Here is a 24,301-nt window from a genome sequence, read left to right as displayed (position 1 = left end):
TCGAGTGAATTTTTTGCGACCCTGTAACAACAGCTTGTGTTTAGAAGATTCAGATGGGGTTCATTGTTCACGTTACATCTAACCAGGGTTGCCAAGTTTCAGCTAATTTTTACGCCTCGAAAACCACAAACAAATTTTAAAACTAGCCCCTAAAATTCCGAACATTTTTCCTTCTTTTTCTCAAGCACTGTATAGAAAACGAGTTTACAGGGCTACGCACGAATTTCTGATTATTTCAGGTTCGCCGCACTACGAATTAGACATTTTGCAATAGAAATAGTTGCGTACATCGTATATACCTTGTCTACACTTCTGCTTTGCTCTTTTTTTGCAGAAATCTATCAGACTATATGAATAAAGTTCCCTCATTTTCATACTTATACATCTATATGTCTAATTTACTAAATTATTGTAACCTATAGTGGAAAAATCTAATGTCTACTATTGATTTTGTCCACGTTTTCATTCCCCCCTGGTTTACACAAGTCAGGCCCAGGCTGCCAATTTGCTCTCCTCAAATTCTTAGCTGGTTCTTTAATCCGTCGAGTAGAAAATGATAAAATCCTATCATAAAAAATCTCGGTAGTCAGACAGTACCGGAATAGAAACAATACTAAGAGAATGATAAAATGTGTGTATTTTATACATATCTATTCGTAAAATAAATAAATAAAGAGGTAGGGACAATTATAAGCATTATAAAGGTATCCATCCAGTAATAGTACCATGAATAAATGGTGTTAAAGAATATTTAGTTAAAGTTGTTTCTCTGTAGAACTTTGGTCATCCTGTATAGCATAGTTACATGTCCCTGCTAGCATACTATCTGCTGGTGATGTACTGTAGGTGTGATCTACAATGAGACTGATGACCACTGCTCGAGCATTCGATTCGGCCCCAGAGGAAAATGTTTCATTCGGTTGTGTTTTCTCAGCTCTGTCTGAGACACCCTGATGTTTGCAAGAATATCCTTCTAAAAATACTTTCCTGTCTCCCACATAGCTGTGCATCGCCATAATCCTTCCCCTTCTCAGGCCTTGCCTTTCCCATGACATATATAAAACAGTGTATGATGTAAATACACAAAATCAACTGTTTTTTATTAAAAAGATTTTTTACATAATAAAACAGTCTACAGTAAGAAAATGTGAACAATCGATTGTACCTATATGGCAACCTAATATTTTGGACAATGAATATATTGGGTTCCATTTGAAAGTTGCTCACAAGCAATGTCAATATTTACATGGGAACTTTTCTCATATTCAGAGTTAAACACAGAGTACAATTGTGTGCCTCCAACTTTGTGGCAACAGTCGAAGGAAAGAAAAACACGTGGCTGAAAAATCTATAAAGTGTACATCCATTTTTTTGTATATATACAGGAAGTCTCGCACTTACGATGGAGATGCCTTCCGATGACCCATAAAGAAATAAATTATGGTCGTAAGATATCATCATAAGACAAACCATTGTAACTCAGAGGCAATCTGTGTGTTTACAGACCTTTTTTATTTTGCTAAAACATGGAACCGGGCAGGACATGAGAGCTAAGTCCTTTCTTTCGTGTCATACGACTTCTTCTTCTTTCGTCTTCTCCCATTAGGGGTCGCCACAGCGGATCAACCGTCTCCATACCCCCCTGTCCTCTACAGCTGCATCTTCCACCCCAACCACCTGCATGTCTTCCCTCACCACATCCATAAACCTCCTCCTTGGTCTTCCTCTTTCCCTCCTTCCTGGCGGCTCCATCCTCAGCATTCTCCTACCGATATACCCCATGTCCCTCCTCTGCACATGTCCAAACCATCTCAATTTCGCCTTCCTCGCTTTGTCTCTAAAACACCCTTCATGCGCTGTCCCTGCAATAAACTCATTTCTAATCTTGTCCCTCGTCATCACTCCCAACGAAAACCTCAACATCTTTAGCTCTGCTACCTCCAGCTCCACCTCCTGTCTTTTACTCAATGCCACTTTCTCTAAACCATACAACATCAGCGGTCTCACCACAGTCCTATAAACTTTCCTATTCACTCTCACAGATACTCTTCTATCACAAATCACTCCTGCTATCACTCTTCTAAACCCACTCCACCCTGCCTGCACACTTTTCTTCACTTCTGAAGAAGTCATTCATCACCATGAAATCCTCAGGGCTATTTTTCTGGAACCAAATTATTCTCAGTGAAGTTTACTTCAAGTGACATTTTATTTATTTTGATGATTTGGCGCTACTGGGCAACTTTAAGTATGTCAGTGAAGTAGTGTGATATATATACAGTACTGTATACAGTATACAGTATGTACAGCAAATAAATAAAAAAAGGCTATAGCAATGAGTATATTTATTAGTACACTAAGTATATATACACGTGAAATATTAGTGCAGATCTATGTACAGTATATATGTCTTAAGCTATCAATAGAACTACAAATATGTTCATATATTTTAACTATCATATATGTACGTTTGTGTGTGTGTGTGTTTGTGTGTGTGTGTGTGTGTGTCTCCATAGCATAATTGCATAATTGTTCTTAAATTATTATAAAACACTCATCTTATTTGTGAGCTGAACGTGTTGCAAGTGTAGACATGATGGTTTTTTGGAATTGTGTTGTATGTATATGTAGATTGTGTCTCTCTAGAGGCAGAACACACAAGAAATAATATACTGTCATATCTATAGACATTTTCCTCAGAACATTCTTACGACAAGATATCAACTCTTCCATGGACAGGGATTTGTTTCCGCGTCTTGGTTGAGGACTTCTGGACTACATTGTGTACATAAGAATATGTGTGTGTGTGTGTGTGTATGTGTGTGTGTGTTTAGTAGCAGTAGTGTAGTGTAAGGTACACTGTTTATGTAACTAAAATCTGTGTGACTTTGCAGGTTTAGTGTGTTCTAATTTGATTTCAGGTTTGTGATCTCCATAAAAGCTGCTTTGCTTTTAACTTTGGCCTCTTTCCAAACCTCGCTTATTTTGGCCCAAAAGCTTTCAGCAGTTTTTCACCTCTCTGTACAGTTGCCCAAACACTCAAAACACATCCTTCTGAGAGACCTGAGATTTTCTATGAGAGTTCTGTTATTTTAAAAGTTTAGTGTGTTGCTTTTTTATTTTTTTTTTTTTGCAGTATTTCATGAATTCAAGAAACTGCATAAGAGAAAAACAGTACAGTTCTTGCAGTTTGTAACAGATTTAAATTCAGCATATAGGTGCAAAATTTCAGTCATAGAACTGAATAAATGCAGTACTGTTGATATTTACATTAAATCACATTAATGTGATTAATGTAATGGCATTTGGCAGACACCCTTTATCCAGAGCGACTTACAACGGAGCATTGGAGAGTCAAGGGCCTTGCTCAAGGGCCCAGCAGTGGCAGCTTTGTGGTTGAACTTGTGAAGTCCAATGTCTTAACCACTAAGCTACTACCTCAGTGCATCATTTTTATTCAGTGCAAATGAATCAATCTTCTCCGCTTTAATATCTCAGGTCTGCACAGCAAACTCATATCTGTGTATTTGCTCTTACAATGTCTTCAGTTCCAAAATGCTTTTTCTTTCCTGTTTCAATCTACACTGGATAGCATACATAACTAGATGGTCTGTTTCTGTTGATTACGTTTTTTCAATGCACCTCAACAATAATAAAAATGTAATGAATGGACATTCGGTGCCACCCAGATGAGGATGGAATTTCTTTTGAGTCTGGTTCCTCTCAAGGTTTCTTCCTCATACATATCAGGAAGGATAAACTTATGAGGGTCAAACTTACAAGCACTAAACTTCTACATTCCTGCTGCAATGTTTAAAGGCTCTTTATAAATAAAAAAATTAAATTGAACCTTTTTAAATGAGATCATTTGCGACTTTCATCTTTGATTTTGGACATGGGTTTTCATCAAGTTAAAAAGGGATAGACCGGGAGTGTGCGGCACTCGTGATGCTGACCCGAGTTCGAGTTCTGGCCCTGACAGAACTGTGAAAGAGTGTCTCTAAAAAAATGCACAGAAATGGGATACAGGTGATGCCAATAACACTATTAATAGCTGCATACAGTAAGGCCCTCTAGTGGCTAGAACATGTAAGGACATATAAAAGACAAAACATTTGATCTTGTGGCATAGGAAAATGTATTATTATATTTTTTTTTTATGAGTCACGTCAATTTCAGACCTCATATATTAGGGAAAAAATCATTTAGACATTTGGTAAGATTTTGTTTGGAGAAATTTAAACACACTAATCAAGGGGCTGAAATAGGTGAGAATGCCACAGTAGGAGGAAAAAAGACAAAGGAGGGGAAAAAAGACGAATGAATGAGACATATAAAAATGGAACGAATTTGAAATGAGAGTAGAAATATTTCTATTTTTGTTTCTCTCCAACAGCTTTTTAGGGAAGTCCGAATAATGAAGATTGTGAATCATCCAAACATAGGTATATATATTTATTTGTGTTATATATGACCACATTATTAAAGCGTATAGTCTATATTCATGTATATTTTTGTTATTTTCAGTGAAGTTGTTTGAAGTAATTGAGACTGAGAAGACACTTTACTTAATAATGGAATACGCCAGTGGAGGTGAGTTTTTTTATTCATACGGTGTGTGTTGCATCAGTATTGCATTGCAGGAACTCTGATATGTTCGAAGCATGCATTCGTATGATCGGTATGATTCATTTACCATACCAGCTACTTTAGAAGGAACATCCATACAATTTATCCAAACACATGTTTGCAGGACATTGCATAAAGACATGCAGGAACAAATTGAGGAGTTTAGCTGTGGTTTAATAATGCGAGTGGTGCTTGAAGCTTCGTTTTTTTGCTGTAAAGTGTAAAAATTGGTTCTCTATCGTGTGCCGAGGAATTTTGATACGTCACAAATCTCTGTTTGGCGTCATTTTGTGAGGGGGGGAGGGGTCATTGATGTCACGTGACGTCACTACCTTAACCAGAGATCGACCTCTTCTGCTGTGACTAGTGTTTTGACATGTCACACGTCTATGTAGGCTCGAGTCCATTGATTTCAAATGTCTATAACCACTGTCTCTGTCTCTTTTTAAACATTTGTTCAATTGTGATTGGTGAAAATGAGCTATGACTTTTCATACAAAAAAATATCTAATCCAGATGTTCCAGAAGACGGTTTAAAGTTCAAAACACTATTTCCAACAGGAAAACCCATTCATGTTTGTATGGAACTGGTTTGCTCAGCACCATGTATACTATAGGGACAAAAGTATTGGGACACCTGACTTTCTCAGCCATATGTGGTTCTTCCTCAAACTGTTACCACAAAGTTGGAGACGTACAATTGTGCAGGACGTCTTTGGATTCGGCAGCATTCAATTTTCTCTTCACTTGAGACCCAAACATGTTCCATCATGACAATTTCACTGTAAACAAAGCAAACTCCATTAAGATTTGGTTTACATGGATTGGAGAGGAAGATTTTAAGTGGTCTGCTTTAGAGCTCTGACCTCTTTAGGATGAATTGGAATGCTGACTGCACCCCAGGTCTCATCACCCCACATCAGTATCTGACTTTACTAACACCCTTGTTCTGGTAGAGCATCTTCCCAGAAGAGTGGGGGTTCTTGTAAAAAGCAAATGGGGACTAAATGTGGCATTGGATCTTTAAAACCCTTTAAAGGTCTTATGCTCAGGTGTCCACAAACGTTTGTCTATAGAGCGTCTTGAGCATGTTTTGTATATAAGTTTAATGCAGCAAAAATAACCATTACCTTCGACAAGGCAAACATAGTTTTTGAAAAATTCTTTGTTGATTATCTTGAGGCGACTTTGAAATTTGAGGGGACTGGAAATTGGGACAGGGCTCATGAGGGTGAGCCAATAAAAGCCTGACTTTTTGTTGACTTTCAACTGTTTTTTTTTTGTTAGTTTTTTTGCATTTAGCTCATATCAAGTCGAATCTGAGTAGTTGCATGTCCCATAATGTGATTTTTTTAAAAATCTGTATTATTTGTGAACTGGTTTACACTAAACATTACAGCCCTCTGACAGCTTTTTCGTTACAGGTGAGGTGTTTGATTATTTGGTGGCTCACGGACGGATGAAAGAGAAGGAAGCCAGGGCGAAGTTTCGTCAGGTAAACTACTGCTTCTATTTCGCATTACCCCTTATCAATACAATGAGCCCATTCCCTTCATTTATTCTTATTATTAATGAACACTAATAAGGAAATATAATTAAATGAATATTATGTTAATGACAGCTTTGTAGAGCATGAATCAGAGGAAGCATGAGTCACAAGCGATGATTTGTATTTTTTTTTGGCTTGACTCGCTTCAATACTAATGGTGTATCAGAGGAGTGTGGGTTAAGTGTGTCTGTGTGTGTGTGAGTGTGTGTAAACCAAAAGCCTCCTTCAATCTCATGCGGTACACCTGCAGCTTTGGTGCAGACCAGTAACTGATCTGACCTTTTCAAAGCAATACACCCTACTTTAGGTTTTGCATACTAATAAACCGATGCCTTTCCTCCATCCAGCCCGTGACACTGCACCGGAATTGCCATTAAATAATAAGAAATTTAGAGTTTGGGGGGCTAAAATTTAGAGTCTATCAATATTATCTAAGAGTTTGTTCTGTGGTTGTTAATGAAATTGCTTCACTGCAGAGAGACAGTATTTCCGTGCTGTGCACATGACGCACATTCACCAACACACACACAAAAAAAGGCTTTACCTCCTCTATGTACAATATTAACAGGGTTTCTGCAGAGTCTTAAAAAGAAAAAAAAGTACAGTTTAAAAATGTCAATATTTTTGTACAGGTCTTCATTTTTAATGTATAATAACGTCCCCGTAACGCTACCTCTAACGCTCATTAAATGCTCCTGCAGCACTTTAAAATGTTTTTTTGTGTCCTTGGTGTGCTTCTTTCTTATATAATATGATTCGCTGTATCACGAACACAAATGAGACCAACATGCAACAGCAGTCAGCTTACTGTTACTCGCATGAATCTCTCTTGGATTCTACCACAGACATAAAACGGATTTCATTTCATCATTAATGGTCTTTAAAAAGTCTTACATTTGACTTGGTGACACCTGCAAAACCCCTGTATATAACAACACTACATTTAAAACAATACACGTTTTTTTCTTTCCGATTTGCTCACCTGACCCACTCACCAAAGTCCTACCCACCGGCTAGCTTTCCTCTATTATGAGGATTATACAATTAACCAGCCAACTAGTCATTCTGTGTCACGGTGCTGCGTACCACATCTGCTCTCTTTCACATACATGAGCTCACATAAGAAACAATTGAATTGACAGGATTGACAGGAGAGCGAGTCTATCACCATTCATACCCACAGAGCCTGACCAGTCATGCTCCCTTGGCCATAGCCCCAAGAATGACAGCCTGTATAAATCCATACAGCAACTCATTGTATATTATATGGACAAAAGTTTGTATATAATAGATTTATATGTGCTTTTAAATATCCCATATTTATTATCTATTTCCTGTTATAATTACTTTCACTCTCCAAGAAATCTCTGATAGTAAAGTCAGGAAATGATGTAAGGAGAGTTGAGGAGGTCTGGGGTACAGCATGTGTTCTAATTCATCCCTAAAGCTTTTAATAGGGTGGAGGTCAGAGCTCTATTGCAGGCCACTCAAGATCTTTCATGGCAACCCATGTAAAGCATATTTTTATAGAGCTGGCTTTGTGTACAGGAGCATCATCATCATTTGGGTCTCTTAGTTCTCTTAGTGAACTGAAAATCATCAAAGACATTCCTCCAACTAGATATGGCTGGAAAAGTCCTAATACTTTTGTCCAATCAGTTAAATCATTATGTAAAGAAAATTTTCATTTAATTCAGAATGAATATTTGAATGTGCACACTACAAGTTATGTTATATGTTGTATGTTATAACAACAGTGAACAAATATACACTTGTGAGCTCTATTAAAGTAATGGATCATTGTCCATAGCTGCTGTTATAGGAAATTAATCACAGATCCAGAATTCAAGAATTCAAAAAGACTGGTATTAAATGGGAATAAATACCGGATGAGAATTTTTGCCTGAAAAGAGTAAAACGCAAGTCCTGAATTTGCAGTCATTTTTTATTACATATTTGTTGTGGTTAAGGTTAAACAGTTCTGAAAAATGGAGCGTGTAAACAGACGAAATCCTCACCAAAAATGACGATTATTGGGTCATTAAAGCATGTTTTCTTTTCTGTTTTTTTTTTCGCCAAATCTACAGCATAATATCTATAACACATGCATGTTACTGGTGTGTTTCAGATTGTATCTGCAGTGCAGTACTGCCATCAGAAGAGAATAGTACATAGAGATCTCAAGGTAAGTGTTAGCTGTGAGAATTGCAACGCAAACTACGTGAAACGGAAGCCTAGGCGTCCGAAAGCTTCGAATTCTTAACCATCACCTCTTCGTTTTAAACCAAAAGGCTGAAAACTTATTGCTGGATGCCGACATGAATATCAAGATCGCCGACTTTGGCTTCAGCAACGAGTTCACTGTGGGAAACAAGCTGGACACGTTCTGCGGCAGCCCTCCCTACGCCGCGCCTGAACTCTTCCAGGGAAAAAAATATGACGGGCCCGAAGTCGACGTCTGGAGTCTTGGGGTCATCCTGTATACGCTTGTCAGCGGATCACTACCTTTCGACGGTCAAAATCTCAAGGTTATTATTTTACTATAGCTATATCAGTGAATATGAAATATATTACACAGTAACATAAAACAATTATTACTAGAGTTGGATGTATAAATAAAATATTGTATTTGCATGCATCATCATTTTTTACACATCTCAATATGGACATACATTACTTACACTACATGCAATTGTTTGTGGATTCATATGGTGTTTTTTGTACATCACATTCCACATGAAGTCCCCATTTGCTGTTCGGCTATTATTCGGCTATAAGGATGTTAGTAAAGTCAGGTACTGATGCAGGTGATGTAGGTGAGGAGGCCTGGGGTGCAGTCAGCTTTCACATACATTCAAAAGATGTTCAATAGAGTTGAGGTCAGAGCTCTACAGAAGGACACTCAAGATCTTCCACTCCAACCCATGTAAACTATATCTGCATGGAGCTGGCTTTGCGCTCACTGCTTTTGCCATACAGTCTGTATATACATATAAAGTTTCCATTACATTAAAAAAAAACTTGTCATGCTCCAAAATACATTTTATATATTTATTTTTAACCTGAATCTAAATGAACAATGTATGAAATTACACATTGCCATAAAACTTTTATATAATAAAACTAATAAATTATTAGCAGTCTTAGATCATGAGGAGGGACTGGGAAAAGTATGTGTATAAGCTGTTAGTATAGAAACAATATATTGAAAAATATCAGTCTGAGGTAATTTTTTTTTTTTACTGATTTAGAAAAATAATGCACTCCTTCTTACGATCATTATGCATACAGTATGTATATGGACATAAATAATATGGACCTGTGTTCATGAGTTATTTATGCTATTTGGTCATGTGTGTTGTCTATTAGGAGTTGAGAGAGAGAGTTTTAAGAGGAAAGTACCGCATCCCCTTCTACATGTCTACAGACTGTGAAAACTTGCTTAAAAGGCTATTAGTGCTGAACCCCACCAAACGGGGCAGTTTAGAGGTAACGTTCCTGTTTTCTTTTTTCTTTTGATTCCTCAAATTCTCATTAGTATTTGTTTGTAGTTGGGTATAATTTATTATTAGTATTCTTATTATTAATTTGTATTTATTTTAGCAAATCATGAAGGATAAATGGATGAACGTGGGCCATGACGATGAGGAGCTGCAACCTTATACTGAACCAGAGCCTGTATTCAATGACAGTAAAAGGATCGGTAAATGTCCCGTCCAACACTCAAAACACTACAGATGATTCAGGATGTACTACCATAAATCATATATAACAGTTAGTATTTGAACAAAGTACTCCTGGACAGTTAATGGTTTCCCTGCACACCCGCTTTAACTGTTATATAGTTGATTATTCGAAAGCAGGTGAATTGGGGGCAGGAAAATCCACTGAAATGTGTGGAATAGGGGATACTTCAGGACCAGAGTTGGCAAACTGTAGACTTAATCAGCTCACAGCTCGCATAAGAAATATCTTACATGCTAGACTTTATTTTTAAAACACATATTTTCACATATCACATGTTCACACATCATAGTTTCAGTGTTTAAAGTTATTAAATAACTTTATATATATATATATATATATATATATATATATATATATATATATATATATATATATATATATATATATATATAAATAAAAAAGAACAGAAATCCACATTTAGGTTTAGATCCTTAATGAGTTTACAGTTTTGAGGTCACATGATCCACTGAGGCAAGGGTAAGTCTTGAACGTACAGTAAGTCTTTCAAGGAAATGCAGATGCACATGGAGTATCCACATGAGACTCTCCATAACAGCAGAAGGTGACTTACAAGTGCAGAGGAAACAGGAACTCTAGGCTGCAGAAGCGTGTCAGAATTAGCACTAGCACTAGCATTGCATTTACTATAGAAGTAGAGAAACTTTTTGCAAATGGCACATTCAACATTTTATCTTAACACTATATATATATATATATATATATATATATATATATATATATATATATATATATATATATATATACACTATGATTTGTGTACACACTCCTAAACCATATGTGACTGAATACCAAATTGTTACCAGAATACCAGATAATCTGTATATTTAAAATATGTGCTAAGGCAGTGACACAAAAAAAATCTAGGTGCGTTAAGCTTCCTGTTTTTGCACGATTATAGAATTTCAGGTAGATTTCATACATCCATTCTTATTGAGTTATATACTTGAAACTTTTGAATTATTGAGTTCTGGCGCCATCTTCTGGTGATCTATGATAATTATCTATTCACATGACGTAAGATGAATCGTAGTGTCATTCTCAGGAAATACGTCATGTATGAGTATAATAACAGTAAATACCAAATCTAGCCATTATTCATTATTCCTTATTAATAATACCTGCATTCGTGTTTTAGGTTTCTAAATGCTCCTTTAATTGTAATCATTTGCATGGACATACATCTGATAAGAGAGTTCATCTGCGCTCTTTTACATCTGTGTTCCTCAGAGCTGATGGTGACTATGGGATTCCCAAAAGATGAAATTACGGATGCTCTCAAGGGACAAAAATACGATGAAGTCATGGCGACTTATCTATTATTGGGGAGGAAACCTCCAGAGGTTAGCACACAAATGTAACAGCACTGATATTTAACAGCAGATATTTATTTTGCAAGAGATGACTCATATCAAGGAATTAATCCTTGAATTTAGCATTTAAGCATCTATCTAATCCTAATGATATAACATAGATATGACAGATAGATAGATAGATAGATAGATAGATAGATAGATAGATAGATAGATAGATAGATAGATAGATAGATAGATAGATAGATAGATAGGAGGTGGTAGGTCAGTGGTTAAGGCATTGGACATTGGATCAGAAGGTGACAGGTTTAAATCCCACCACCATGCTGTCAGTGCTGGGCCCTTGATCAATCGTAAAGGTGGATGGATGGATGGATGGATGGATGGATGGATGGATAGATAGATAGATGGATAGATGGATAGATAGATAGATAGATAGATAGATAGATAGATAGATAGATAGATAGATAGACTAAAGTTTGGACTTATATAATTTTTGTATAAAATAAATGTCAGGTTCCATACAACAAGTTTCTTGATATACAAACATGCTAAAATATTATATATGTATGTAATGAAGTGGTGAAAGAAAACTTGACCCAACATGGCTACCATTCCATACGTTTGCCACATGCCATGCAATTATGTCTGGACTGTGTACATCAAGGCACTGAAAGTGTTCTATAGTCAAATGTGTCCTGGAGTGATATCCTTAATGGAATATTCTGCCCAGTTACTGCACCTAAATCAGACTGAACTGCTCTGGGATGAAGTGGATCACAAGGTCAGAAAGAAATCTCCAACTAGTGAAGATCATTTTTAGTATGTTCTACAGAGACACGGCCAAAGTATTTCAGATGAATGTTTGGAGAAACGAATTGTCCGGATGTGAAGAGTGTGTAAAGCTGTTATTCATAATGAAGAAGGATTTTTCACTGGAAATAAAGTTAAACATTTGTACATTTATATATATGTATAAATCACCTAGTTTGTTGCACAGATATTAAAGGAACATGCAGGTTTCAATAATGAATGAATGTGTTTCCAAACGTTAGACAGACACTGTATATGACTAGTTCACAAGCAGGATGAACAATGAGATACAAGTAAATTTTTTTATTCTTCACATGAATAGAAGTGTGTGTTACATTTAAGCCTTTCTGAGTAGATGTTTCTAGGACTGTAGGGTCCTGTGAGTTGTGATTCGAAGCCAGTAGAAGCTGGGAAGTTTATTGGTTTTGCTATGGCATTATAACCAGCTTACGGATCAGTCCGCTGAGTCTGCATCACAACCACTGTCCACCAAATGACCACCGAGTGCAAATGTTTCAATGTTTTAACACAACTCATGAGAAATTTACTTTAGAAGGAGGATCCTAAATCCCTGATTAGAGCATTCATCAGACTGGGCGTTTTTGTTTCCGAACCTTGTCCTGGTGGTAGTTTTTTGTGTTCGAAATAGCTCATAAAGTGAATACACTATTGAATTAGACTGTGTTCCAGCAGTGAGGCATTGCTGAATGAGTTATTTCCCTCAGGTAACATCAGAAACATCCATTTTCCAGCTTATATTTGCCTTTTTATCAATTTTAGATTAAATTCTAAAATATTAAGTGTAATATATTTTATCTGAATATCGAAGCAAACATCTGTTTTCATTTTTTTTTTTCCCCTCAGATTGATGGCATAGAGTCTGTGCCCATCAGTAATTTGTCTCCCAGGCCCCGTCCTACCAGTGACATCAATACCAGCACTAGCCAATCCCCTTCCCACACCAAGGTCCAACGCAGTATATCGGCCAATCAGAAGCAGCAGAGACGGTTCAGTGATCACGGTGGGATGATATAAAGACAAGCGAAGTAACAAAGCTCTCACTTTCCAGTGCTAACTAGTGATGGGAATATCAGATCATTTTAGTGACTCGGTTCTTTGAATCTCGTTCGTCAAGATGAGCGAATCTTCATTTGAGTCATTTAGTTCATTTCGTCCATTGGCCAGAAATAGAATAAAATGTTACTTTTTTAAATAAACAGATCCCCAAAACGTCTACATACACGATTTTTGACTACAGTTCCAATAATGAAAATATGACAAAGCAGCTAAAGACAAATTATGATCCACAGATTAAGTAGCTTCACTTCTCTGTGTCTTTAGTTCTTTTGTCATGTGACTTTTATAATTCAAGTAAATTTTTTTTTTATTTATTGCATTGTGTGGCGTGTACGAGAGTCACGTGATAAAAAGTAGAAAATGAAGGAATCATTCTTTGAGACGACTCCTTTTTTCTGAGTCGCATTAAAGAGTTTTCGGAATAAACGAATCCTTCAGGAACAACCCATCACTAGTGCTGACAGTTCAGCTCTTACAGCATCTCTTGTGCTCTCTGACATTAATTGATAGTATTTGAGTAAAACCCTTTGAGTGAACGGCATTTATATACATTTTTGTATTCTTTTTCCACACAAACTGATATTTTATTGTGTGCGTATACCTTCAGTGGGTCCCTCAGTCCCGCCTGTAGTGTCGTACACAAAGCGCAGCTGTCTAGAGAGCGAACAGAAGGAGGAGTGTGAGAACTCACGCAAGCTGCTGAGCTCCAACTCAAAAGGAGACGTACCAGCGTCTCCTCTGGCCGCCCTGGAGAGGAAAAAATCTGCTACATCAGCTGGAGTGAGAACATGCACTCATTCTGTCACACTCCTATTTCATAACTTTTTCTCAGATTTCTGTGCACTCATTGTCCACACAGTCCTCGGTGCTGTACACGAGAACAAAACCAGTACGTCTTGTTAATTATTTGATAGCAAACAAATCTTAATGGGGAAATGTACAAAATAATTATTTTACAACTTTGCAATACTGTATGTTGATTCAATAACTACAGCAGTTTTAGCAATTAAACCACTTCATTGATTTGTCACGTTCAACACACCGATTGAAACTCCGCCCACTCTTTTTTTTTTTCCTAGAAAAACACAAGAACCCATTAACTCTTCTGTTAGCACATGTGCAGTAGATGAAACATAGCTTAACATATGGAGGCCGATTTACAGATGCACTGTTTTTGACTGCTGCAGACAGTAATATATATATATATATATATATATATATATATATATATATATATATATATATATATATATATATATATTTATTTACATGGTTATAGATATTTTCTGACTGAATGTCTGTTTTTTCTAGACTAATGGAGGCTTGGCACGCAGGAACACATACGTGTGTGAGCGGTCAGCTGACCGTTCCTCCACCATCCCCAATGGCAAAGACAGCAGGTAAAACACTTGTAAAATCTAAATTAAATTATATAAAATATTTTTTAATGGTAATAGGTGTTTTGGAGCTGCTACAATTAGTATAAATATCTTGTTAAGGTAGTGGGGGGGCATCAGGGCCAGCAAGGCCTTCACTACAGGCCTAAAAGAAGCTTAACCCAGAGGTCTGAAACCTTTATGATATAAAGAACCATTTTGGACCCTTTCTGACCAAATCAAATTTGTCTGGAGCCACAAAAGACATGTGACTTTTAAATAAATAGAACACAATTTGTTGTTTTATGCAGGTGTAAAATAGTTGCTGAGTTGCAACACTAGGTGGCACTAGTGTGATTTCTATTGTATTTGAATGTTAGCCATTTATACCTTTTTGCCCCTGGCAGGCTGTGGAACTGTTGCCTGGCAACGGGAGAGTGGCGTGCGGAATAGATGATATGATAAATGAATGAACGATTATTTCACATTCTCTGTCCGGTGAACGGTTTTCCGGTCAAAGTGTGGGAAGTAGAGAGTAAGGGACGTATTGTTTGATCGACAAAATATGAAAACTTTTTTTCTTCTAGCATCTGTTATGACAAGATAAGATTTGTTCCCTGTGAAACACTCCAATGTGTAACAAAAAAATAAAATAAATATAACTTTTGCGTCATTTTGTCGAGGCTGCAAGGAGCCACAGCAGGGGGGCTTAAGAGCTGCATGCAGTTCCAGAGCCGCGCTTTAAACAATCAGACTGCGATTTGGCCACTTCGAGACCCCATTTAGCTGGCGTCCAGTCACGACTAGTTTGACTTGCAAGCCACATCTGCAGCCAGCTGCACATGCTCAGATATATATTTATGTAGAATTAATAGCTATTTTTCCATTCTACAACAATTCCCAGAAAAACTGTGACTAAGGTTAAAAGAGACGGGTTGATTTGTGTTCAACGGGTTTCTTTCTTTAGTAATAGTCATTCATTCTGACTGTACAAGATTCCTGTGTGTGATGCGGTGCTCTGTTATACTGCGTTTCTGTATGATATTGATGGTTTCTATAGTCGTGGTGTCATAAAATAGCAGAGTCAGCATTGCTATGAAAGAAGAATCATGTCAGTCTATGTCACTGACTCAAGATCAAGTACAAATGCCTTGAGTTACCTTTTAAGGTAGTGGTCTGGTAGCACAAAGAGACTACCAAAGTGACAAGTCAGTAAAAAAAAAAGAAATGAGTGTTAATAGACACAGCTGTATACAGATTTCTTTAATGCTGTGTTGCATTACAGTGGATATAAATGCATTTTAGTTTTAGTCTTTCTCAGTCTATCACTCTCTCTCTGCAGCTTAACAGAGGTCTCGGGCAGCACTACGTCAGCCTCCGGTGCCACTTCGGTTCTGATGCCTACAAGACAGAGATACTTGAAATCCGTGTCTTCCTCAGGCGCTTCGTCCAAAACCACGCTGCCACCTATAGAAGACAACAGCGAATACAAGGGAAGGTGAGCAAAAATCGTGGCGAATCCACATACCCACTGTACTCGCTTGCTTTGCTTTAAATCACCAGCAGGTGGTGCCATTTCTTTCATTTAGCCTTTGAGTCCATATTACGATTTGATATGAAAATGACATTGCCACGTGCCAACTAGAGGTCGAACAATAGTGGATTTTGCCGATACCGATAGCTTATCTCGTACTTGCCGATAAAATCAACCGATCTTTTAGAAATGAATACTGAAATAAACAAACAAACTTAACACTCTATGAAAAATAATACTGAACATTAAAAAAAAGGGGGGACTGGATCATGAAAATGTGCTAAATAAATATGAATATATTAATTAATCAATAAAATGATGTAATCAATTAAATAAGAAATAATAAATATAATATAGCGTTCGCTGTGCTCTCTCCGTGCAGCGCGCTGTTTAAAAGTGTAAAAACCAACGGCATGTGGCGTCAGTGATTCGCCTCTAGATGGCGCTCTCGTGACGACAGCAAACCAGAAGCTGGAAAAACTATCTGTATTGATTTTTGCCGATAGCCAATCAACTAACAGCAATCAACTGTGGTCGACCTCTAGTGCCTAGTGCACATTCGGATTTTATAACGCGTATTCCCTCTGTTCTTTTCCTCAGTCCAAGTACCAGGCCTCCGTCCACCTCGCCCTCCGATCACAGCATCAGCACTCCAGAACGCACGCATTTCCCCAGAGGGACGTCCAGCCGGAGCACCTTTCACGGAGCGCAGCTACACGAGCGTCGCAGTGCCACCTACAACGGCCCACCTGCCTCGCCCACCCTCTGCCATGACACAGGCGCCCTAGCACCAGCACGCCGGGGCACATCCACCGGCATCATCAGCAAAATTACCTCCAAGTTTGCACGCAGGTAAACGGCGTCAGCGATGTGTTTTATCGCAGCGATTTTTTTTCTGTCGTTTAATTTACACATGACTTTACACAATGCATGTCGAGCTCGTTTAAGAATACGTCATGCAAGCTTTTTTTAATTTTTGGATAAGAGACATTTTTAATTAGCTGATGCACCAGAAGTAAACTGGACAACCCAGAAAAATGCATGTGGACATAAACACAACATTTGGAAAAGAGAATTGGAATTTAAAAATAATCAATATTGCTGCTCAATTGTTATTATTACTGACAGAAAATACCGTGAAGTGCAACATCACTGGGCATAATAGCAATCAGTTTTATTGAGCCTGTGTATAGGGTTCCATCCTGTCCTGGGTAATTTCTGATTGCATTCAGTGAATTATCAGCCTTAGATAATGTGATGCACCACCACAAATGTTCCTGCTCATTCGTGGTTACTATAGAAACAATAATGTCTAAGAATAGTAATGAAATAAAAATGAATGTACCAGTTACGAGAATTCAAAAGTGGCATTTGGGATGAAGATAAAACTGCATCTCAGAGAAATATATGTATGCTTAGCAAAACAAGTCTTTATATATATATATATATATATATTTTTTTTTTTTTTTTTTTTTAATATCCAAGTAAGTAGTTTTGGCATTGTGTATTATGAAGCAAACAAATGAAAGCACCATGGCCATTAGAAAAAAACTCATAATTGGAATCTGCTTTGTGCAGCTGAGGATGAACAGCCTAAACAACCACCGAATTGGTGTGAAAGTAGAAACTCAAGGATGATAAGGATGGATTTGGACTGTAATTAATATATATAGTGTGCTATAATGGCTTGGGGTTTACAATGGCCATGAACAGTTTTATTCTCAAGTGTCTATCAGTGAACAACCTCAACAATGATGGAACTATAGTGAATGGACATTCAGTGTCACCCACAAGCTCCCATTTGAGTCTGGTTTCTCACAAGGTTTCTTCCCCTTACCATCTCAGGAAGTTTCTCCTCGACATTTTTGCCACTGGCTCGCTCATCAGGGATAAACTTCTAGGCAGAGGTGGAAGGAGTAATAAAATATTGCATAAGTAAACGTAGTGTTAATTTAATGAAATTTTGCTTAAGTTCAAGTTACCGGGTCTAGAAATCTACTCGAGTAAAAGTAAAAAATAGCTCATTTGAAATGTGGAGTAAAATTTAGACAGTTCCTTTTTTTAACAGCAGGGGGTGGAGTTGGGGATTTTAGTGTAAGGACAAGGGGATATAAATCTCAAACTAGTAGTTTTAAATTGAAGGAAAACCTTTATAAATTAAAGTGCAATAAATACAAAAAAAAATAAATACAATACAAAAATGTAAAACACTACAGTCCATGACTTGAGTCTAATGTGAGTTATGCACTTTCGCAGAAATGTGTCATAATGTCATTTATAAGAGAAATAGCAAATGCAGATTCAGAATTCAGACGGCGAGCGCACACAGTGAACAACTTTCTATTGGGCGGCATTCCGCTTTTAGCTTTATCTGCATCACCGACGTCTGTCCGTCTCCATCTTTTTTTATTTAGAATGTGGTTAAGTGCAATACTTTATACAAAACATACTTAAGTAGATTAGATTAGATTCGATTCAACTTTATTGTCATTACACATGTACAAGTACAAGGCAACGAAATGCAGTCAAATCAGGAGTAGAAGAAAAATTACATATTTTAAAAACTACTTTAAAAAGTACACACAAAAAAAACAAAGTACAGTACAGTAAATGTAAATTCATTAATTTCCACCTCTGCATTTAGGGACTCATTTTGGATGTTTATATATATATATATATATATATATATATATATATATATATATATATATATAGTAATCTATTTATTTCTGTAAAGCTGCTTGCTCAGTGTTAAAAGTACTGTACATATAAAACTACATTGAATTGAATGGTATGCAATAGCTTTAAGACCTTTTTAGATAATAGTCTTGTGAAATCATCAGAATGACGAAACCCCTGTAAAATGTATTAATGTCTCTGGAGACTAAACTGAAAGTAAATAGATTAAACATACATCATCCTATAAAAGTACAAATTGCACAGATAACAATCTTACAGCACACACAGCATTATTAGGTTTTCTATTTCCTGTTTGTTTTCCAGAGGAGACGTAGCATCAAGCAGACATTATAGACCCGATGTACTCTGCATAAATAATATACAAATGTGTTCCATTGCATCTAAATAACAGATAATACGCTGTAGCAATAGTTATCGATGGATATTTTCAATTTATAGTCCACCTATTGAATAGCTGTCAATATAATAATAATAATAATAATAATAATAATAATAATAATAATAAAGGCATCACAGTGAAGAACATTTACATATTCCAGCACAGCTGTATTTTAGGATTGGAGCGTGCATTATGCTACTACTAATATAAGTATGGATAGTAAACCCCTGGATGATTTTCAGCTGTATCTTGAACGCCTCATCGCCACTGTTTCTGCTACAACCCCAATTCCAATAAAGTTGGGACTCTGTGTAAAATGTAAATAAAAACAAAGCAATTATTTACAAATCTCATAAATCTATATTCTATTCACAAAGAAAAAACATATCTAATTATTAACATATCTAACATATCTAACATATCTAATAAATTCAAATATATACTATTTTAAGGAAAAAATAAGGTCATTTTGAAATTGATGGTCTCCAAAAAAAGGTGAAACAGGACCATGTTTTTCGCTGTGTAGCATCAAGGCTTCTGTTCATATACATCTGGAAACTGAGGAGACCAGTTGCTGAAGTTGTGGGAGAGGAATGTTGTCCCATAGTTTTCTGATACAGGATTTCATCTGCTCAACAGTTCCAGGTGTTCTTTGTTGTATTTTTCTTTTCATAATGCCTCAAAAGTTTTTAAATGGTGAAAGGTCTAGACTGCAGACAGGCCAGCGCCCAGAATCTTCTACTACGTAGTCATGCTACTGTAATACATGCATCATGCAGTTAGCATTCTTTCGGCTTCTCCCATTAGGGGTCGCCAAAACGGATTATCTGTCTCCATACCCCTCTGCAGTAGCATTGTTTAGCTTAAATATGCAAGGCCTTCCCACGTTTTTTTCGAATAGAAGCATTTGTTGCTCTAAAACCTGTATATAACGTTTAGCATTGATGGAACCTTTCCAAATGTGCAAGCTGCCCATTCCACAGACACCAATGCACTCCTATACCATCAGAGATCCGGCTTTTTGAACTGAGGGCTGATAACAAGCCGGATGATTCCTCTCCTCTTTAGTCTGAAGTACATGGTTTCCAAAAAAATTTTAATTTTAATCCAACCACAGAACAGGTTTCCACTTTGCCTCAGTACATTTTAAATGAGCATATTTGGATGAGTTAGTGTGTATACACACTAACTCCAGAAACTCCTTTGCCACATCTTGATGTTGCTGCAAACATGCTGCAATTTCACTTCAAAAAGTGTAATTTCACTTTGTACCACTCTGCTTTGTGTGTGTTTCGGACATGGTGATTATTGTTCTTCTGATTTTTTCTGAGGGTTCCAAGTGAAGGGGAGGCAAGTGGAAAGTCAGAGTCGCCAAGGTAATTCTTTATTTTCGAAAATGTATGTATTGTACAGGTTTATAAAAACGTCAGAGAGATCGTCTTTCCCACAAAAGAATTCTCCATTTTGCTGACAGGAGCACATTGGGAGAATCGAAAGACGAGAGCCGCGACTCGAAGCCCCGCTCCCTGCGCTTCACATGGAGCATGAAGACGACGTCTTCCATGGAGCCAGGTGACATGATGCGCGAGATCCGCAAAGTGCTAGATGACAACGGCTGCGACTACGAGCAGCGTGAGCGCTTCCTGCTTTTCTGCGTGCACGGCGATGCTCGCCATGACAGTTTGGTCCAGTGGGAGATGGAAGTCTGCAAGCTACCCCGCCTCTCCCTCAACGGGGTGCGCTTCAAGCGCATTTCAGGCACGTCCATAGCCTTCAAGAACATCGCCTGTAAAATCGCTGACGAGCTCAAGCTCTGACAGGGGCACAGAAGGGAAACACTGTGGCTCAATGTGGGCCTGCAGCGTAAGTTTGGTTCACATTTGGCTAGAGCCGAGGTGCTGCCTTAACAGAATGTCCGGTGCTCATCCTGTAAGTTTTGCGTTTCCATTCACTTTTCTCACCTTCTCATTTGATGTAGCCCCCAATCAATAATGGGAGTTTAAAGCTGATAGGATTATATGTGTGCTGGTCTGGGAAAACATGTTGCTGTGGATAAATTTCCATTAAACGGCCAAAAAAAAAAGACTTTCCACAGACACCAAAAATATCTCTTCCTGCAGCGATATCGTTAAGGAAAACAGTCACTCTGCCTAAAGATATTTATAACCTTGCTAGCATGATGTAAGACGTATGTAAATCTCCTGCACGACAGAATCGATGACGCCATCAACAGCATTTAACCGCTATAGCTTGTGGTTGTGGAAAATCCAAAAGAGAAACATATTTCACTTCAGGAAATCCGATTTGAGAAATAAATATAGTTGGAAATGAGAAAATTTCACCATGTAAAAGGTTCTCCCAGACTGTCACATATATACAGTGCCTTGCAGAAGTATTCACCCCCTCCTGAACTTTTCCACTTTATTGTAATGTTACAACCTTGTAGTGAAATTAAATGAATTGGGATTTTTATAACATCATAGTCTTCAACCAAAAAAACATTTGTTAGTTGCATAAGTATTCACCCCCCCATCCATGAGCACCCTGGGGCAAGGCTTTATCAGCTTTCTATATATTTAGATTTTGTGATTTTTGCCAGGCTTTATTCATTTTTTTCTACTCAATTTTTGGTAAAGAATCTTGAATGGATTGAATCTGGATAATTTTTTCTGCTTTGCTAAGCCAGTCAAACCCATTCCTTAGTATAGAACCACTATATTAGAACAGCACTGAACAGCAATTCAGCAGTATTTTTCTTGGTGGGACTACAAGATCTATTGCCCTAATCTTGAGGCTGAAACAGGTTTTTCCTCAAAGTTTGCCTCTTTGGTGTCATCAACATTGCATTCAACTCTTACCCTGCTAGTTAAAAAGCATCCACACAATATAATGCAACCACCACCATGCTTCACTCTCTATCAATGGTGTTCTCAGGGTGATGAGCAGAGTTGAGTACCTGCCAAAGATTAGGCCAGAATGGTTCATTTCTCAGTAGGCCAGAGAACTCTTTTTATCCACACCCTTGAAAAATCTATGTTTTCTCCCCAATTGTGGAAACCCTGCCAATGCTGTAAAGATAATTTTTTTTTATTATTTTATTGGAAGAAACCAAGGGGGTGTACACTTATGCAAGGCAGTATTACACTTTGTTAATAGTTTTCAGGGCTTTGGTGCAGCAAATTCTGCATTTAGCAACTACTAATAAAGGAGTGGGGCATATTAATATAAGTGTAGAAAAACATTTTAGCCGAGATGTCAAAGACGGTAACTACAAAAAATATTTACATGCTTATATTTTGTATCCTCCCTCTTAATAGCATAGCCGAAAAACACCAACATTGCTAAATGTCAATGAAAGCTAATGGTAACTAGTTAGTTATGCAAGTTCTACTGTGCTTCTTTTTAGCTCTTAGTTTTTTCCGTCATCAGGAGGCACATTGGCATTTTGCCCCGCAGGTACATCCTTTATCCAATTGTGTTAAGAATGTGCTACATGTTTAACAGCCATTCTGAAACGATTCCTCTGTTGACCGAGCTACCAAATAATAACTATTGCGGATTTTCAAAATGTACAGTTAAGTACGTAGATAGACACGGCTATTTATCAAAGACTGCATTATATGTATATGCATATGTTGTCCTGCAGGTGTGGTCTGAACATTTTGATTGCTGTACAGGATAACGTTTGGGTACATTTTTACACTTTTCTTTGTTCTTTTTTTTTAATGACATGAAAAAGAAAAGCCATGGAAGAGTTTAAGGCTGAAAAAAGAAATATGGACTTCATAACAAGGATTTGTTGCACTAAGTATTACACTGAGTGGTAAAACACTCTACTTGCACAACCTGTCAACACTGGAGAATTACTGCGAACTGGAGCAAACACTCGAACCCTATTGTAATCGTATATACAGTTCTCTTTATTTTGCTCATTTCTGCTGCATATCTTTCGCTGTTCTTGTATTTATTCCACTCACTATGCCTGCTATGTGCTGCTTTGTATTAGAGAGGCATTTAGTATTTGATAAAAAAAAAAATAATGAGAAAGGAATTATATTTGTTTTTTTTTTTTTTTTTTTTTTTACTTTTTTGTTTGTTTTACGCCTATGCATTGCCACATGCAATAGTATACTTTATGTCAGATATTCAGGTTTGGGAGAGATATAAAAAACAAAAAACAGACAAACGTGAGACATTAACTAGAATGCGGAAAGATTGACATGAAAATGGAAAATTTATCACACGTGAAACGTGTTGGAATATTAGCATATAGCTATGGCTTGTTGAGGATTTGAAATAGTCCTTGCTTCAAGCCCACACTGGTTCCCCTCATATTCTGAAGTGTTAAACATCCTGGCATTTGTGTGCGCACGGCTTTTGTTTAGGACCCTCCGATTCCATTTCACTAGTGCACAATATTAAACTTACCTGAATTAAACACTAGTGTGTTCACGCCCATTTGTACACGACTAATTGGATAAATGCTGCATGTGTGCCTGACAGCTGCTACTGAAATCCAGCTATTAAAAAGAGTAAACCCCCCTAACAGAGCACGCTTTTAAAACCGGAAGCTTCTTGACCTCGAGGTAGAACATAACACGCAGCACACACACAACACAGATTGAATAATGTGTATAGGGAAAAAGAGGGAAAGCTTATCCATGTTAGAATATACAGCAAGCCTGCAGCCTGTAAGGGTTGTTTAACATAGTCCCCTACTGTTTTACTGCTTTGGGATGTAGTATTATCCCTGAAAATAAGAAATCCCTGCTGCGCAAGAGCAGATGCAGCCCCCTGTTGAGGCAGTTTGGCAAACGCGTTGCTCTGGGCAACGTGAAAATGAGCTGAAATCCTTCAACAACATTCAGGCCAGAGCATGGATCCTACATGAACTTGTCCTGCCCTGCCAGTAAATCATGGCAACAAAGCCAGTATTGTATATTCCTATTAACACATGACTATCAGTAAGGGGTGGCAGGCAATGCTTCAAAAACACAGGAAATGTTCAGACTTTCCAAGAAGTTCAAAGCATACCCTGCATGACCACAGACACCCGGGCAGATTGAAAAGCATCAAACTGAAACACTGGGAATCGAATCCTGTGCAAAAACAAAAATGTCGTATGAACGTTTGGAATCTTGAATTACAAGATATATTCAACCTCTA

The 24,301-nt window shown here is 37.4% G+C and overlaps 1 protein-coding gene across 1 annotated transcript in view; it reads left to right on the top strand.

The window, feature by feature from the left end:
- LOC124381352 (serine/threonine-protein kinase MARK1-like) overlaps window positions 1-23,573 on the top strand; it is a 46,815-nt gene extending 23,242 nt beyond the window's left edge. The window contains exons 4-18 of the mRNA XM_046842916.1: window positions 4,397-4,445; window positions 4,528-4,593; window positions 6,054-6,124; window positions 8,307-8,363; window positions 8,470-8,706; window positions 9,548-9,667; window positions 9,782-9,881; window positions 11,174-11,286; window positions 12,934-13,090; window positions 13,754-13,926; window positions 14,458-14,546; window positions 15,865-16,020; window positions 16,657-16,908; window positions 20,467-20,511; window positions 20,610-23,573. Of these exons, the coding sequence (XP_046698872.1) occupies window positions 4,397-4,445; window positions 4,528-4,593; window positions 6,054-6,124; window positions 8,307-8,363; window positions 8,470-8,706; window positions 9,548-9,667; window positions 9,782-9,881; window positions 11,174-11,286; window positions 12,934-13,090; window positions 13,754-13,926; window positions 14,458-14,546; window positions 15,865-16,020; window positions 16,657-16,908; window positions 20,467-20,511; window positions 20,610-20,952 (2,028 nt within the window). The 3' untranslated portion in view covers window positions 20,953-23,573. The remainder of the gene's footprint in view (window positions 1-4,396; window positions 4,446-4,527; window positions 4,594-6,053; window positions 6,125-8,306; window positions 8,364-8,469; window positions 8,707-9,547; window positions 9,668-9,781; window positions 9,882-11,173; window positions 11,287-12,933; window positions 13,091-13,753; window positions 13,927-14,457; window positions 14,547-15,864; window positions 16,021-16,656; window positions 16,909-20,466; window positions 20,512-20,609) is intronic.
- Window positions 23,574-24,301: the final 728 nt, after the last annotated feature.

The sequence above is a fragment of the Silurus meridionalis genome, chromosome 28 (assembly GCF_014805685.1).
Source record: "Silurus meridionalis isolate SWU-2019-XX chromosome 28, ASM1480568v1, whole genome shotgun sequence".
NCBI classification, from domain to species: domain Eukaryota; kingdom Metazoa; phylum Chordata; class Actinopteri; order Siluriformes; family Siluridae; genus Silurus; species Silurus meridionalis.
This window is presented reverse-complemented; position numbering and strand designations above follow the sequence as displayed.